This window comes from Lytechinus pictus, chromosome 11 (assembly GCF_037042905.1).
Source record: "Lytechinus pictus isolate F3 Inbred chromosome 11, Lp3.0, whole genome shotgun sequence".
NCBI lineage: Eukaryota > Metazoa > Echinodermata > Echinoidea > Temnopleuroida > Toxopneustidae > Lytechinus > Lytechinus pictus.
Window position 1 is genome coordinate 11,945,123 of NC_087255.1, and position 15,483 is coordinate 11,960,605.

Below are 15,483 nucleotides of genomic sequence, written 5' to 3' on the forward strand. Positions count from 1 at the left end.
ATGACAAATAACCTTGATTTAAAAGACTTTCTCATGAAATAATTATTTGCTGCAACAACTGTCTTTTACCTTTAACTCAGTAGCCCTCCATATGATTATCCCTTTCTTACTCATCCCAGTGAATAGCAAGTTTATTCTTGAACTTCCCAGAAAATACCCAGGGCCTGTTGTGATTGTCTATCCACTGAGTTCCTCCGAGCTTGGTTAGTTGGGTTTGCCATCAGGTGGAAGCCTGATGACATCATTGCATTGTTTGCTCGCTCCGGGTTTACTCCCAAAGTTCATGGCTAACATCCCCATTGAATCGCTAATTGGGATGAACAATTGGTAAAAACTATTTGCAGATTTTCTGAAACCGTAAAAGTTTGTACAGTGTGAAGTGATCACACAGTACATGTAGCTGCACAGTATTAGTGCAAAAAACTTTTTGTTGAACCCCACAATTACATGTACTGTACATGTATGTGGTGTTTTAGCTTTGTATAGTATTCTGAAGCCCATCTTGATATAGCATTTTAATTTTCAAGATAATTTTTGAAAGTGTACACAAATGTACATGTAATGGTTATCAAGTATCGGCGAATAGATGAGTGCGATGTCAAGTCACTGAAGGACGAAGGTCATTTGGGGTCAAGTTTAACCAAAAGTTCAAAATTTGTGTTTTCAGCTAGGGCTGACCCAAAATGGTAAACCGTTAAAACGGTTAATATAAATTGGAAAACATTAAGCAAAACAGCTTTCTACATGTATCTTGACATCCAAGAAGAAAAAAAGCACCTCTCCAAATATGTCGTAAATTCACATTTCATTTTGCCTAGCCTAGGGTGTCTCTACTCGGCTGCTCCCAGTCTTTTTTTTGTAATGTCGGAAAATCGTTCTAGGTATTTCTTGACGTGTTTGTTTTCTGAAAAATGTTGCCTGACTGATATGAGGCTCTACCCTTGGTTTTTTTTTTTAATGGTGTATCCTACATTATCTTTATTATGGCCAGGCTTCATTGTAAGGCATGAAGATTGTTGTTCAACTGAATTGTGTTTATTTATATTATTGCATGCGGATAGTTCCTGGAGGGGCTATAGTTCGTGTTGACACATGGCATGTAGCCAAGATTTAACATGTAGATCACGAGACTACTCCTTCCCTGGATAAAAACATCACCCCATTATGGCATAGTCTGCAACTACAGACTCTTTACTATTCTACTGTTATTTACCCGTTTTTTAATGAAAATCATTTCGGGGTAGTCCTAGTCTGCAGGCACAGACCCTGATTGAAACTCTGATCAACGAGTTGGTCTTCACACAAGACTAGCACAAATAAAACTTGATGTTAGGTGCCTTCTGTACACAAGTCATTGGCAGGGACCATATAGGCTGTATATATTCAGACCACTCTTGAGTGAATGGTTTGTATAGCAGACTAGGCAGCCCTGGGCTTTCCAAGATGTTGACCTACATGTAAACAAAGAGTTGTATAAAGTTTGGGATGGACAATCGGGTCCATGGGGGGGGGGGGGGGTTGACCTAAATATGAACCATGTTGAGAGTAATTTTGAGTTGGAGTAAATTTTATGGCACAGGAAATAAAATTCCAGGGATACTAATAGGATAGGTATCTTACCACAAGCCTGTGTCCTTAAGTGGTTGTTGTGGGTAACTCAACCTAATTTACCACGGCCTTGGAGGGGGGGGGGGACATCACTATTGAGGGGGGCGAAATTTATGGAAGTGGTAGCGCTGCGCAAGTCGACTTGATAAGCGAGTGACCGCTGGATTCTGCTAGGTCATAAGTTCATGTACATGTAGATAAACTCAGAGGGCTTGTCTGCACAGGTAAATTTACTCCAACTGGCTAGTCATGGTAGCGAGATACTGTTGAACAAATACTGGAGTATATTTATTGGAGGAGGAGGTCGTGGCAAGTTATCTGGACTGAATGTGGAAAGTTACTGGTCACAACTTTGTTAAGATAGGCACTATCACAACATTTCCTTTAACCTTACTCCAACCAAAACTGCCTTCGTCTGAGCAAGGCAAAGGTTACAAAAGAAGATTGGCCGGCCTAAATCCAAGGTCTATACAATCTAGAGTAGACTATCCCATGTTTGTTGTTTCATGTTATAGTTGAAGGCACTTTGACTCACTTGATGATCTCTTGCATTTAACTTATTAATGAAAAAAAAATGAAAGAAAGAAAGAAAAGATGAAAATATTGATATCAAATTGCAAAGCAGAAATATGTATGTCATTTGTACAGAGTTACATATAGAAAATAAACTGTATTTCATGAAAATTTGGGAAATCTTGTGGTTTCTCATTAAAACATAATTTAACATACAATGTATGTCTAAAATATGGAGGCCATGGGAGGGGGTGGGGGATGGCACTGTTATGACACCATTCTTATAAAATTTGAAAAGCATGTTAAAGAGTTGTTTGGCGATGTGGGCGGGCGCATAGAGTGAAAAAATCCAAATAATCCAGAAAATTTTCATATTTTTGTCTCACCTGCATAGCAGAGTGAGACTATAGGCGCCGCTTTTCCGACGGCGGCGGCGACGGCGGCGGCGGCGGCGGCGACGGCGGCGGCGGCGTCAACACCAAATCTTAACCTGAGGTTAAGTTTTTGAAATGACAGCATAACTTAGAAAGTATATGGACCTAGTTCATGAAACTTGGCCATAAGGTTAATCAAGTATTACTGAACATCCTGCCTGAGTTTCATGTCACATGACCAAGGTCAAAGGTCATTTAGGGTCAATGAACTTAGACCATGTTGGGGGAATCAACATCAAAATCTTAACCTAAGGTTAAGTTTTTGAAATGTCATCATAACTTAGAAAATATATGGACCTAGTTCATGAAACTTGGCCATAAGGTTAATCAAGTATCACTGAACATCCTGCTTGAGTTTCACATCACATGACCAAGGTCAAAGGTCATTTAGGGTCAATGAACTTTGGCCGAATTGGGGGTATCTGTTGAATTACCATCATAACTTTGAAAGTTTATGGATCTGATTCATGAAACTTGGACATAATAGTAATCAAGTATTACTGAACATCCTGTGCAAGTTTCAGGTCACATGATCAAGGTCAAAGGTCATTTAGGGTCAATGAACTTTGGCCAAATTGGGGTATTTGTTGAATTACAGCCATAAATTTGAAAGTGTGTTGGTCTAGTTCATAAAACTTGGACATAATAGTAATCAAGTATCACTGAACATCCTGTGCGAGTTTCAGGTCACATGATCAAGGTCAAAGGTCATGTAAGGTCAAAGAACTTTGGCCACGTTGGGGGTATTTGTTGAATTGCCATCATATCTCTATAAGTGTATTGGTCTAGTTCATAAAACGTGGAAATAAGAGTAACCAAGTATCACTGAACGTCTTGTGCGAGTTATAGTAGTTTTCAAAATCAGCACTGCTGCTATATTGAATCGCGTGATGCAGGTGAGACTGCCAGAGGCATTCCACTTGTTTATATTTTCAACACAAAATCACTTTTCAGTTTTCCCATGAATCTGTATATAGGCATCACATGTCACTGTCAAAGGTTTCAATGCACCTGTGGATTCCTTATTATCTCTCCAGAAATGGGAAGCTGCATAAATTACTCTGCCATTCCTTGTGGCTCATTTTTGAAAACTTCTTGGTTTTCTCAATAACATTACAATCTTGTTTTAATAGCCAAAATAAAGTTCACAGTGGCAGTTCTATGATTTAGAAATAGAGGGGATGCAAATAGGAAATTTGAGAATAGAGAGTGCAGATTTAAATTTTCTTAATCTCTATGTTAATATATAATTTGAATGGATGATTTTTACATTAAGGCGGGGTTGCCCTTTTGCCCCCCCCCCCCCCCTCCCATTGAATTCCATGCTATTGTGGTTCTGGTATCACTGCTTCTTGAACATTCTAAAGTCCACTGGTCTTCTGCTAACGTTTACAAACAACTAGGTGTTAGTCTTATCTTTTCTACCTCCATTGTCTTATCCAATATAAATACCTGAATCGTACGATGATGAAGGCGATACAGCAATCTCTCTGTCGACGCTTAAACTGCAATTGTTTCTATCTTAGTAATATTGATAATGTTATATACTGGTGTTGGTTACATCATGGCAATGTATCCAATGTTGCAAGTCTGTAGAGTTTGTGTCGTTGAAAACATAGAGTCTGAATATGAAGACTATCCCAGAAGGCTGAGGCATTGAGTGAACCTTTCCACGTAAACAGGGATTATTTCATCAGCCCTCAGGAACAAGCCAGCCAATCACATCACTCTACTTGTACAAAAGGAATAGCTTTGCCCTTATTAGGACGTGGACACTCCATATATGCATGAACAGCTCACATGATGTGTGTATACATTAGGGGCTTTCGTCATTGCATACAATGCATGTAAGCAGCGTACGTGTCTTGTTGTGACATGGCTGGGTAGGGTATATATAGCACAATGAAATCAATAGATTCTTCTATTCCAACGCTACTTCGTCCTGCAATATCAACTTGAGATTCTCACCGTTTTCAAACTTCACTATGCAAATGCCCATTGCTAAAAAGCTTATTCTATCTTCTACTTTGTGTGCTACTCTAAGTCAAGGTAGGCTTCAGTACTGTTATTATTATTATTTTTTTGTTCATTTACATGTAGTATTATGTTTATACTGAGGAGTATTGGTACGTGGAAACTTGAAAGGTACATGTACATGTAGATTACACCCTTCCGCATCAATTTCAATGGCAAAACGCCCACATACAGTACATGTATGTATTGAACTGACTGCAATGTTGGTGGCAAATGATGCCTTTTGAAGATATCCATGGACATGATGGAGGCTGCACTAAATTGAAAAAATATAATATACATATTTATATATATAATAATTAATATATAGAGAGAGAGAGAAAGAGAGTGAAACTGCAAATTTTTGCAGTGGACTTTCTGTTCACCGGAATTTTTTTTTTTTTCAATAGTTTGAAGAGATCTAACCCTATATAGTTAAGATTTATGCACAGGAAATGACTTTTCTTTCAATGGAACTCTTTTGGAGGGCATGTCCAAACTGTTTTACATTAATTTTATCACTTAAATGGATGTTTGATCACTTTGATGGAATTGTGCCAAAATTAATTTCTCATATTTTCCTTATAATGAACTTGCGACAGGATGGACGTCCCCTCCAAGTGTAAGCTCAAGGGAATTCCCCTTCCCTTTTGAATTACTAAACCACCAAGTTTGGATTTGTGGCGTCATGGGAACCCCGCAGTGCCAGTGTTGCCGTTAATAAATGAAACCACTCAGATATTCCCTGGTTACACAACATTTTAGTCAGGATGTTGTATTTTTTTATATCAGAAATGTAATTTCTTCAACAACTCTGCACAACATTCATAGCATAGCTTCAGTTTCAGTTTTCAGTTTTTTTTTTATTTCTCGTTTCCAACAAACATATAGAATTCATACATATTTCAATGAATCTAACAATTATAGTAAAACAATGCATGCAATAAAAAAAAATCAATTATGAATTATAAATTTGAAACCAAATTAATACATGTACATGTAGTACACATTGCAATCCATCCCCCCCCCAAAAAAAAAAAAAAATTGATAAATTTAAGTGATGTTTCAAGGCAAGACCATTCTAAAAAAAATTATTTGAATTATTAGAGAAAAATCAGACAAGTATGTTATACATCTACATGAAGCTGCTAATTGTGGATATGAAATAAAAAAGTTATGGCATATGTTTGTTTTGCTATTGTGCTAGTCTTGTGTATGGACCAACTTGTTGATCGAAGTTTCAATCAGGGTCTTTCCCCGCAGACCCAGTATCATTATTTCATATCAAATATGTTGATCTTCATCTCATCCTTTCTTCAAACCAAGATTACTATCACAGGAAGTATTGAAACGGAGATATGACAGGCTCTGTATGTAATACATGTACATGTACATGTAATACATGTACATGTATGTACATGTAGATTGACTTTAACTTTCTACAGTAACATTAAAAAAATGTACCAGCAAAAAAAATCATGCGATGGTTAGGACGAACCTTTCACTGGAGGAAAGTGTTCTGAACGTCCAGCGTAATTCATATCAGATATTTTTATCCTCATCTGATACTTTCTTCAAACCAAGATTATGATCACTGGAACTTATGAAACGGAGATATGACAGGCTCTGTATGTAATACATGCATGTACATGTAGGCCTACAGTAGACTTCACTTTCTACAGTAACATTAAAAAAATGTACCAGCAAATAGATCATGCGATGGTTAGGACGAACCTTTCACTGGAGGAAAGTGTTCTGATCATCCAGCGTAATTCATATCAAATATATTGATCCTCATCTGATACTTTCTTCAAACCAAGATAATGATCACAGGAACTTATGAAACGGAGATATGACAGGCTCTGTATGTAATACATGCATGTACATGTAGGCCTACAGTAGACTTCACTTTCTACAGTAACATTTAAAAAATACCAGCAAATAGATCATGCGATAGTTAGGATGAACCTTTCACTTGAGGAAAGTGTTCTGAAGTCTGAACATGCAGCCTAAGGCCCCTTCCAATGACTTGTGTACAGAAGGCCCCCCTCTCATTCAGGAACTGAAACAAGTTGTATAATTTGTGCTAGTCTTGTGTGAAGACCAACTTTTTGATCAAATTTTCAATCAGGGTCTGCGACTGCAGACTAGTTATGACACGTGACTGTACTTCCTGATGGCTTATAGAGTAGTTGATTATGATCAGTTCATGGCAGAATTCATTTGCCTACATGTACATGTAGTGAAGGCAAGGGCGGAAGAGGATGTGACGTTTTTTTTTCCAATGAGAATTCCAATCCATTGCCTTTTATAGAAGTCAAGGATGTAGGCCTATATAGCATAGCTTTATGCATATTCATGTATGGGGTTGTTAATTTTTTATTTTTTGGGGGGAGAAATTATATCAAAGCTGGGTAAATTCATCTCATGATGGAGCATTGTGGCCCTGTGGATTTGTCTTGGGACCTTGAAACAGAGGGCCGTGCGTTCAAATCCCAACCATGCAGGGAAAAAATTATGTGGGGCTCGGGGCCCCCCAAAAAGAACCGCCCAAAATCCTCATTCACTGCACTGTTTATGCCTAAGTGCTGAGTTTTCAGTCTAGAAACAAAATATAATAAATACAAATAACAAAGTCCTAATTGTTTGTTGTTTGTTTTCTTATGATACAGGTAATGCGTTCCTTTGTGTTCCCAACTGTCGACAACTCTCAGGATTCTGCCCAGAGCCAGGAAACGATACAGGTAAAAAAACTTGAGAACCTTTACATGATAATACGCTGTACTGCCAGCACAAGCAAACAAAGTACTGCATTAAACAATTAGCCCTCTTTTCATCTTATAATAAAATTGATTGGGCTTGTTATCTATGTAATTAAAAGGAAAGAAACATATTTGCTGAAGTGCCATGCCTCTGGAACCAGCTCCTCTGCTGTATCAGTGAATTGTCATTTCTGGGAGCTTTCCAGTGGTCATTCATAGGGACTTTTTTTGTAATAGTTAATTACATAAGTGTTCTTGTCATATGTAGTTTTCATTCATACATGTGATTTTCCAAGAATATTTGGTTCCTTGTAAAGCGCCATCGATTCTATTCTTTTGCTTCTCTGTAAAGCGTTACAGTCAATGTGGAGAGGGCTATATAAATACCAATATTGTATTGTATTGTATTATATAAGAAACATTGGAGATGAACCACTGGATCAACACAGCTAATGCTCATACAATGTACTATGGCTATATACATGAACATACATGTACAACCTGCTTACATGTAGGAAACAACATACACAGCCAGCCAAAGTTAATATATTTGACACATAAAAATTCAGTCAAGTGCTCATTAAAGTAATCATACTTCAATTCATTTTACCTTTTTGTAACATTATTTCCTAGGTAACCAAGATGCCAACAGGTGATCAAATGAGTGTCTCTCAGCGCCCGCCTGCTACTGCAGCCGTCCAGATGCCAGACTGTAAGGCCACCGCTGAGAATTACGCTAACAACAATATAGCCAGTGAAACATGCTTACTATCAGGTAACCAGCTATACCGCAATAATTATGTTACTAAGTAGCAAATCAATTGCCTTTCCTCTCAAAACATTTTAGTTTCTCTATACAAATACAATTATAGGTCAATTTATTCTCTGTAGTATACGGAGATATCTGGAAACGTATATTTTAAGACTATGTATTTATAACACCCAGTCAATGAGAGACTACACACAGTTCACTCCCCCTTTAAAGGAAAGCTTCCTTCCCCGAAGTCAACTTGGTTGGAGGCTTAAAAATCCCCCAACTCGCAGTGCACTTGGCAAGTTCCCCTTTGAAATATACTCCATAGTGAACCACCCAGTAAGATTCCAGACTGGTGGTGGTATACAGAAATGAAAGGAGAAAGAGAAACCACCATTTGCATTCAGATCATCCGTAATGGATGATGTCATAGCAGAGATATTTGTTTACCTGGTCATGCATGTTGCAGTTCACATGTGCCAAGGGATTGAAAGATATTGCGCAATGTGAGTAGCAACATACCCTTTCATGAAAGTCATGCAATAACTGTATGCAGTGACGTACATGGGGGGTTACATGGGTTCAAACCCCCCCTTATATTTTTTTGATACCCAATCCCCCCCTCCCCCTAAAATTTTTTTGAAGACTTTTTTCTTGTCAATTTTTTTGGGATAGGAATTGACCTAAAATTGGTGGTGGAGACCTTTTTTTTTGGGGGGGAGGATGTCAACATTTCATGCAGCTTGAACCCCCCCCCCCCTTTAGAAAATCCTGCGTTCGCTACTGACTGTATGTGTACAGTAAATTACTGGAGGGGGAAATATTGGAATGAAAAAATTTGTTTATGGTTATCTTTCTTAGAGGTATGGTGGAACTGGGATGGAGAGATGTGGCTTTGACATTGGGCAAAGGAAACTATAATCCTTTTGTGGCAAAATAAATTTATACAGATCCATTTTGTTATCTATTTTACATGTAATTCCTCAATCTGTTTTCTTTATCTGTATTATGACTTATGATTTTGTTTATATAACAGAGCAAATGGATTTGATGATGAGTATATCATCGGTGGAAGACTTCCATCATGGTCTCGAAGACTCAAGGAGAAAACGCAAGAAGAAGAAAAAGAGGACTTCAGGAATTGTGCCAAATAGATTTGAAGGTGAGGCTGCCTTGAAAACTCATGCTTTCTGCCTGGCTCGAATTATTTGTCCTATTTCTCAACTCAGTTGACTTGATTTCATAGGATAATTATATAGTTTGGTCCCCCCCCCCCCTCCCTCAAGTCATCAAAATGTATAGTTGTGTTAATAATGGTGGCTCATCGATATGTTGGTGGCACTGTGCGACTGCTTATTTTGGGTGTAAATTAGATTTTTTTTTTTAAATCAGATTTTCATGTAACAGGATCCTAAGTCAAAGAAGTCTTTATATTTTCAATAACTTTTCAATAAAAAATAAGATTTAAACTTGATTTATGAACAGTGTATGTCTCTGAATACATGTAAGTATATTGAAAATCTAGATTGCATAAAATCTAGGAATGGTTGAGATATACATCTCATTCTGCATTGTTTAAAGAAAATCCATCTAGTGTTTTAACAATTTAAGAAATTTAAGAAATGTTGGCAATAAAAGGCCTCAATCATAATGTCTGTCTATTTGATTATCTCAGTCTATCCTTGGAATTAGTAAATAGAAAGCATACTGTTTTTTATTTCTGTAGATGTGTATGAGTTGACTGATGAGCTGCTGGGTTCTGGGTCATATGCTTCAGTGAAAACCTGTCGACAGATATCTACAGGGAAGGAGTACGCAGTCAAGGTGCGTTTTCACCCCCGTGCTTCCTTTTGTACTTTTGCACTTTGTCAAACTTCATGATGACAACCAATGTGTTTAATATGCATTAGGCCTTAGAAGCAGTCAAACAAAAGTCTACAACCATGGAGTCTATTTACCTTTTTGAATATCCATGTGGTTTACAAGTAATATCCGATAACCCCCTTTCTATTATAAAACAAAGCAACAAGATTGTGCTGATAGCTGGAGCGTTTTTGGTCCAGTGATCTAGAATCAGGGTCCCGTGGCATAAAAGTTACTATTATGGTAACTTTGCCATCCAATGGTATCTTTCATGGAATCTCTGGATCTGTTGGACATCATTACCATGGCAGTTACCATTGTATGGCAAGGTTACCATAGTAGTAACTTTTATGCAACGGGGGCCAAGAACTTTGATTCCCAACACCAATTGATGGTGAAGTTTTACACCAGTCACCTTATTTTGGTCCTTTGTATTTGTCTTTGGATGTTGTAGGTGATGGAGAAGAGACCAGGAAACAGCCGTACCAAGATCTTCAGGGAGGTAGAAACACTCTACCACTGTCAGGGACATAATAACATTCTGCAGCTTATTGAATACTTCGAAGACAATGACAGGTAAGGCTCAGAGAACCTGACGCAACCTGACGCAGGTAGTGGTTGCAAGATAGCAGGTCATCACAAACCCCCATTTCATTTTTAGTTGGACAGCATATTCAGATGATTTTGCTTTATAAATTTCAAGTCTGGTTTTTTTTGGTATAAAATATAAAATTAAAGGATTCGCATGAGTGACAATTCATTGATCCCTTGAAAATTTGTCAGTATATGCATAGTGTCATTATGATAATGGTGATAAAAATACACAAAATTTACCATGTGCCTTATGCATGTCTCAAAGCGCAATTTAAAAAAGAAAAAGATGTAAGTATCAATTAGTACACAATATTTCATGAATAAATTATAAACTTCAATGTCAAAACATTGTTGCTTCAACTAGTTAGACATACAATCTAAAAATAATCAGAATTATACCAAGTACTTTATCATCTGTTTGCTCACAATACGCTCATATTTGTTCGTTGTCAGGTTCTACCTTATCTTTGAGAAGATGTTTGGCGGTGCCTTACTGCAGCACATCGAGCAGCGTAAGACGTTCACTGAACTGGAAGCTAGTCTTGTCATCAAAGACATCGCCAGCGCTCTCTCGTTCTTGCACAATAAAGGTAAACCCCTATTTTAATTTCAGCTAACAGTGTTTTTTTTTAAAAACAAATTCACAGGCTTCACAGTCTACCTCCAAGTTCAAATGGAAATCATTAGAGCTTCAGAATATATCTTTCTGTTATATTATTATTATTGGGATTCAATGTTTATAATATGTTTCATTAGGTTAAAAAAATACCACAAGTATAATCATACAAGAATCAAGAACAGACAAAAATGGTGATATGTGATGTTCTTTGATGTTTTCAGGTTGGCTCATCAATATTCATTTTGATACCAATGAATCATGGAAAAAATTTACAGAGGGGCTTGAGGTGATTTTGCTCCCGAAATGATAAAAAAGCGCTGGAAAATGAAAAAAAAAAGAGCTTAGGAAAATACCCATTCACTGCAGTATTAAAGCCTATCCAATGTTGCAGATTTTGGGAGTCAATTGAGAGAAGTAGCTTCTGAAAATAAATGTATTCTTTGCCTGGTATAAATCATTCTCCTTGAATTGTTGTTTTTAAAAGGTATCGCCCACCGTGACCTGAAACCCGAAAACATTCTCTGCGAGAGCCAGCTAAGCATCTCGCCGATCAAGATATGCGACTTTGGACTCGGTAGCGGGATCCACCTGAGTAGCCAGTACAACACCCCCGTCACGACGCCGGAGCTCCTCACCCCCGTCGGCTCGGCGGAGTTCATGGCTCCGGAGATCGTGGAGGCGTTTATCTATGACCTTCAGGCGACGGTGTACGACAAGAGGTGTGACCTCTGGAGTCTTGGGGTGATCCTGTACATCCTGTTGTGCGGTCATCCGCCGTTTGTGGGTTCTTGTGGAGAGGACTGTGGCTGGGACAGGGGAGAGGCTTGTCCAGACTGTGAGGTAATCAATCTCTCTTTTAAATTTCTTTCATAATAGACCTTATGCATATGATGTCATAATCTTATAGCGCCCTCCCTCAGAGGATATAGGAATACATGTAAACAGACTTCTATCTCTCCATGAGAATAGATAGCATCAGTCAAGCGATTGAAAGTTGTATTTTTTTAATAATCAAAGTGTAGTTTAAAGATAAATGCCAGTTGTGTAAAATTTAAAAAAAAATTGATCAGAATCCAATTTAATGTCTTTGCATGTATATATTTAAATAAAAAAGATATGTGCACTGTCCCACACCTGCATATCTGTGTTGGCGATCGTCAGTCTGATTGTTTTTCAGCTTAGATTTCATGATTACCTAAAGTTCAGTTTATGCATTTGTACCAGCTCTCGATCTACGATGATATAGTGACAATCAACCTTGGTTTGACAGACTTTCCCATGAAACCAGTGTTTACTGCACCTACATTCATTTACCATTAATATTCTCTAACAATTGCAGGAATTGCTGTTGCACTGCATCCAGTCCGGCGAGTATGACTTCCATGGCGTTGAGTGGGAACACATCTCTTGTGGAGCCAAGGATCTCATCTCACACCTACTGGTCCGGGACGCCAAACAGAGGTACACTGCAGACATGGTCCTCAATCACCCGTGGGTCAAACAGGTATGTCAAGCGAAACTTCAAGTCCAGGGCTGTGAGAGATCAGCTTTTTTTTTGTTCTGATTTTAGCTCATATTTGTTTCCTCTACAAAGTATGGAAGCTCTTTCAGTTTCAGCCTTTTTCAACACTCTTCGGCCTTTTCAGCTCTGTTTCTTTGTGATCACTGACACCCCTGTTTAATACTAAATAGACCCTTTTTTTTGGGGGGGGGGGGTATCATAGTCCCGCTCACAGCATTTTTCCGGACCGCTCAAGGAACAGAGCTTTTTAGACCGAAATTGTTGGATATGGGTATAGCGTCAAGACACCATGTGACTTGATATGGGATAGTGTCATGCCGAAAATGGCTCATTCCCTTAAATTTAAAACTATCATATTTTTACAGTATTGTTTATAGCTATAGCAGAAATTCTGCTTTGATGCATGAATTGGCATTATCATTGAAATCATAATATAAAAAAAGAATTATACCCAAAGTCCCAAAGGCAGGTCATGTTAGGGTTAATGGGAAGTCCATCCTGATGGGAAGTTGGTTTTGATAAAAGCAGAAATAAAAATTAAACATTAAGGCTTGGCACAAATCTATCAAAAGACTAAAGATTGTTTTGATCGATTGTATTCTCACAGCCTCCGAGCACACCTCTACTGACGCCAGCAATCATCAAACGTAATAACAGTGCCAAAGATCTTAGTCAGTTTGCAGCAGAAGCCGTGGCTTGCAACCGCCTTGTTGCACAGAAAGAAGAAGATGAAATCCAAGAAGAGGACGATGTCACCAAAGAAGAAGACGACGATGATGGAATCTGCATCATCAGACCCTCGGGTCAGCTCAACAACGGTGGCATCAACTTTGGCCTTTCACCTCCGGGCCAATCGGCGCTGGCGAAGCGACGAGCAGCGATGCATAGTCAGGGGAGAGAACAGTGTATTACTATTCAGGCCTAAGTAGAGAAGAACAGTCAAGAGATAGGCCAGACCTAAAGAGATGTGCACAGGAAAGGGATAGACCAGGTCTAAAGAGAGATGCAAAGTCAATGGATAGACCAGGCCTAAACAGAGATACACGGTAAAGGAATAGACCAGTGTATTACTAGTTAGGCCTAAAGACTAAAAGAGAGAAGCAGAGCCAAGGGATAGACCAGGCCTAAAGAGAGGTGCACAGTCAAGGGATAAACCAGTGTATTACTATTTAGGTTTAAAGAGTGAAGCACAGTTAATGGATAGACCAGGCCTACAGAGAGATGCTCAGTAAAGAGATAGACCAGTGTTTTACTTTTCAGGTCTAAAGAGAAATGCAGAGTAAAGGGATAGACCAGGCCTAAAGAGAGATGCAGATTAAAGGGATAGACCAGTGTATTACTATTTAGGCAGAGAGAGAGAGAGAGAGAGAGAAGCACAGTTAATGGATAGACCAGGTCTAAAGAGAGATGCATAGTAATGGGATAGACCAGTGTTTTACTATTCGGGTCTAAAGAGAGAAACACATTTATTGGATAGGCCAGGCCTAAAGAGAGATGCTCAGTAAAGGGATAGACCAGTGTATTCAGGCCGAAAGACAGATTACAGTAAAGGGAGAGATTTATTTGGCTATTGAATTTATTTCTTGAGATATGTATATGATATTCATATACATGTTTTATATTTCCATGCATTGATAATGTGAGAAATAACATATCAACATTATTAGGCAACTGAACCATGAAAAGAGGTCTGTAATGTTGTTGTTGTTTTTTAACAGCATTTTGGTATTCGTAGACAAGTAAAATAAAAGATCAAATATTTTTTTTAACATCGGTGTATTTTTTTATTTTTTGAGTTATTGTCGGTGATTTGATAGTCTTCCTGTCAGAAGGCAGTAACATTAGATTTGGGGTAACGATGTGCTGTTATCTCCTGAAGAAATGTGAAACATTTATTCTATGACTTGGTGAATTTCTTATTTATTTCTTCATTTGTTGGTGCACTGGTCTGGACAAAATCACACCGGTGTCCGCCAGTCTTGGTCAGGTACTGGTGGACCGACTGCACCAACTCAGCCCTAGATAAAACCATTCCATTTGTTTGAAAAATCAGTTTCAATAGGTGTTAAATTTTGTAATTTGTATTTTACATTGGTATGACATTGCCTGAAATAAATAAAAGAGATATCTCATCTGTTTTTTTATTCATTTATTTTTTTTTTTCGGGGGGGGGGGGGGTGTAGTTGGTAATGTATGCACTCCAGCAGATCGTTTCCTCAAAAAATTTCGTCCAAAAAGTGTCAGATCTGGCAACGTTCCTTGATTTTAATTCCCAGAGTGGAACAATTTCTGTGGGAGCTGTCAGATAAAATGTCCAACAAGTCCACTTCATGACGGTGATTGTTTTCTATGTAAATCATGCAAAGTTTTTTTTCCTATGACCTTTTTGCAAAATCAATTTTGTGTACATATTAGGTTTGGTCAAGTTTTGTAAATAATATACCATGACTTTTGGGAAAGAACTAACTTTTTGTTACATTGCATGAAGAGAACATTGAAAACATCACTTTGAGGTGCTTGGTATGGATCGTCTTTTGAGGGATAAGTCATTTATCCCGGACGTGTATTTGAGATGGAGACACATTTGTTTATTTTGGATGTTAACTTGTGTGCATGATATCTTGATATTTCAATCAAGTTATGGCTATCACTGTACACTGGTATGTGTTACCCTAGCTGTATCTTGTTAAGGTTAACATGGTTGATTTGTTTGAGATTCCATATTTGTTTGTGTCGTGAAATTATGACAGCCTGGTATGAGTGGTAACTATTCAAGTCTTCCTCGTAATTGTTGGTTAAAA

The 15,483-nt window shown here is 38.1% G+C and overlaps 1 protein-coding gene across 2 annotated transcripts; it reads left to right on the forward strand.

The window, feature by feature from the left end:
• Window positions 1-3,946: 3,946 nt before the first annotated feature.
• Window positions 3,947-14,814, forward strand: LOC129270821 (MAP kinase-interacting serine/threonine-protein kinase 1-like). 2 transcript variants are annotated; one of them, XR_010295124.1, is made up of 11 exons: window positions 4,367-4,604; window positions 7,241-7,312; window positions 7,964-8,105; window positions 9,121-9,246; window positions 9,811-9,908; window positions 10,402-10,523; window positions 10,995-11,131; window positions 11,645-12,000; window positions 12,500-12,664; window positions 13,290-13,804; window positions 13,841-14,112. XR_010295124.1 is itself a non-coding variant. In XM_054908151.2 (10 exons), exons 2-10 carry the CDS (start codon window positions 7,244-7,246, stop codon window positions 13,605-13,607), a joined length of 1,533 nt encoding a protein of 510 aa, XP_054764126.2. In that variant the 5' UTR covers window positions 3,947-4,604; window positions 7,241-7,243; the 3' UTR covers window positions 13,608-14,814. The 2 variants fall into 2 exon arrangements, 1 of the variants encoding a protein (XP_054764126.2); XM_054908151.2 differs by having other exon boundaries at window positions 3,947-4,604; window positions 13,290-14,814.
• Window positions 14,815-15,483: the final 669 nt, after the last annotated feature.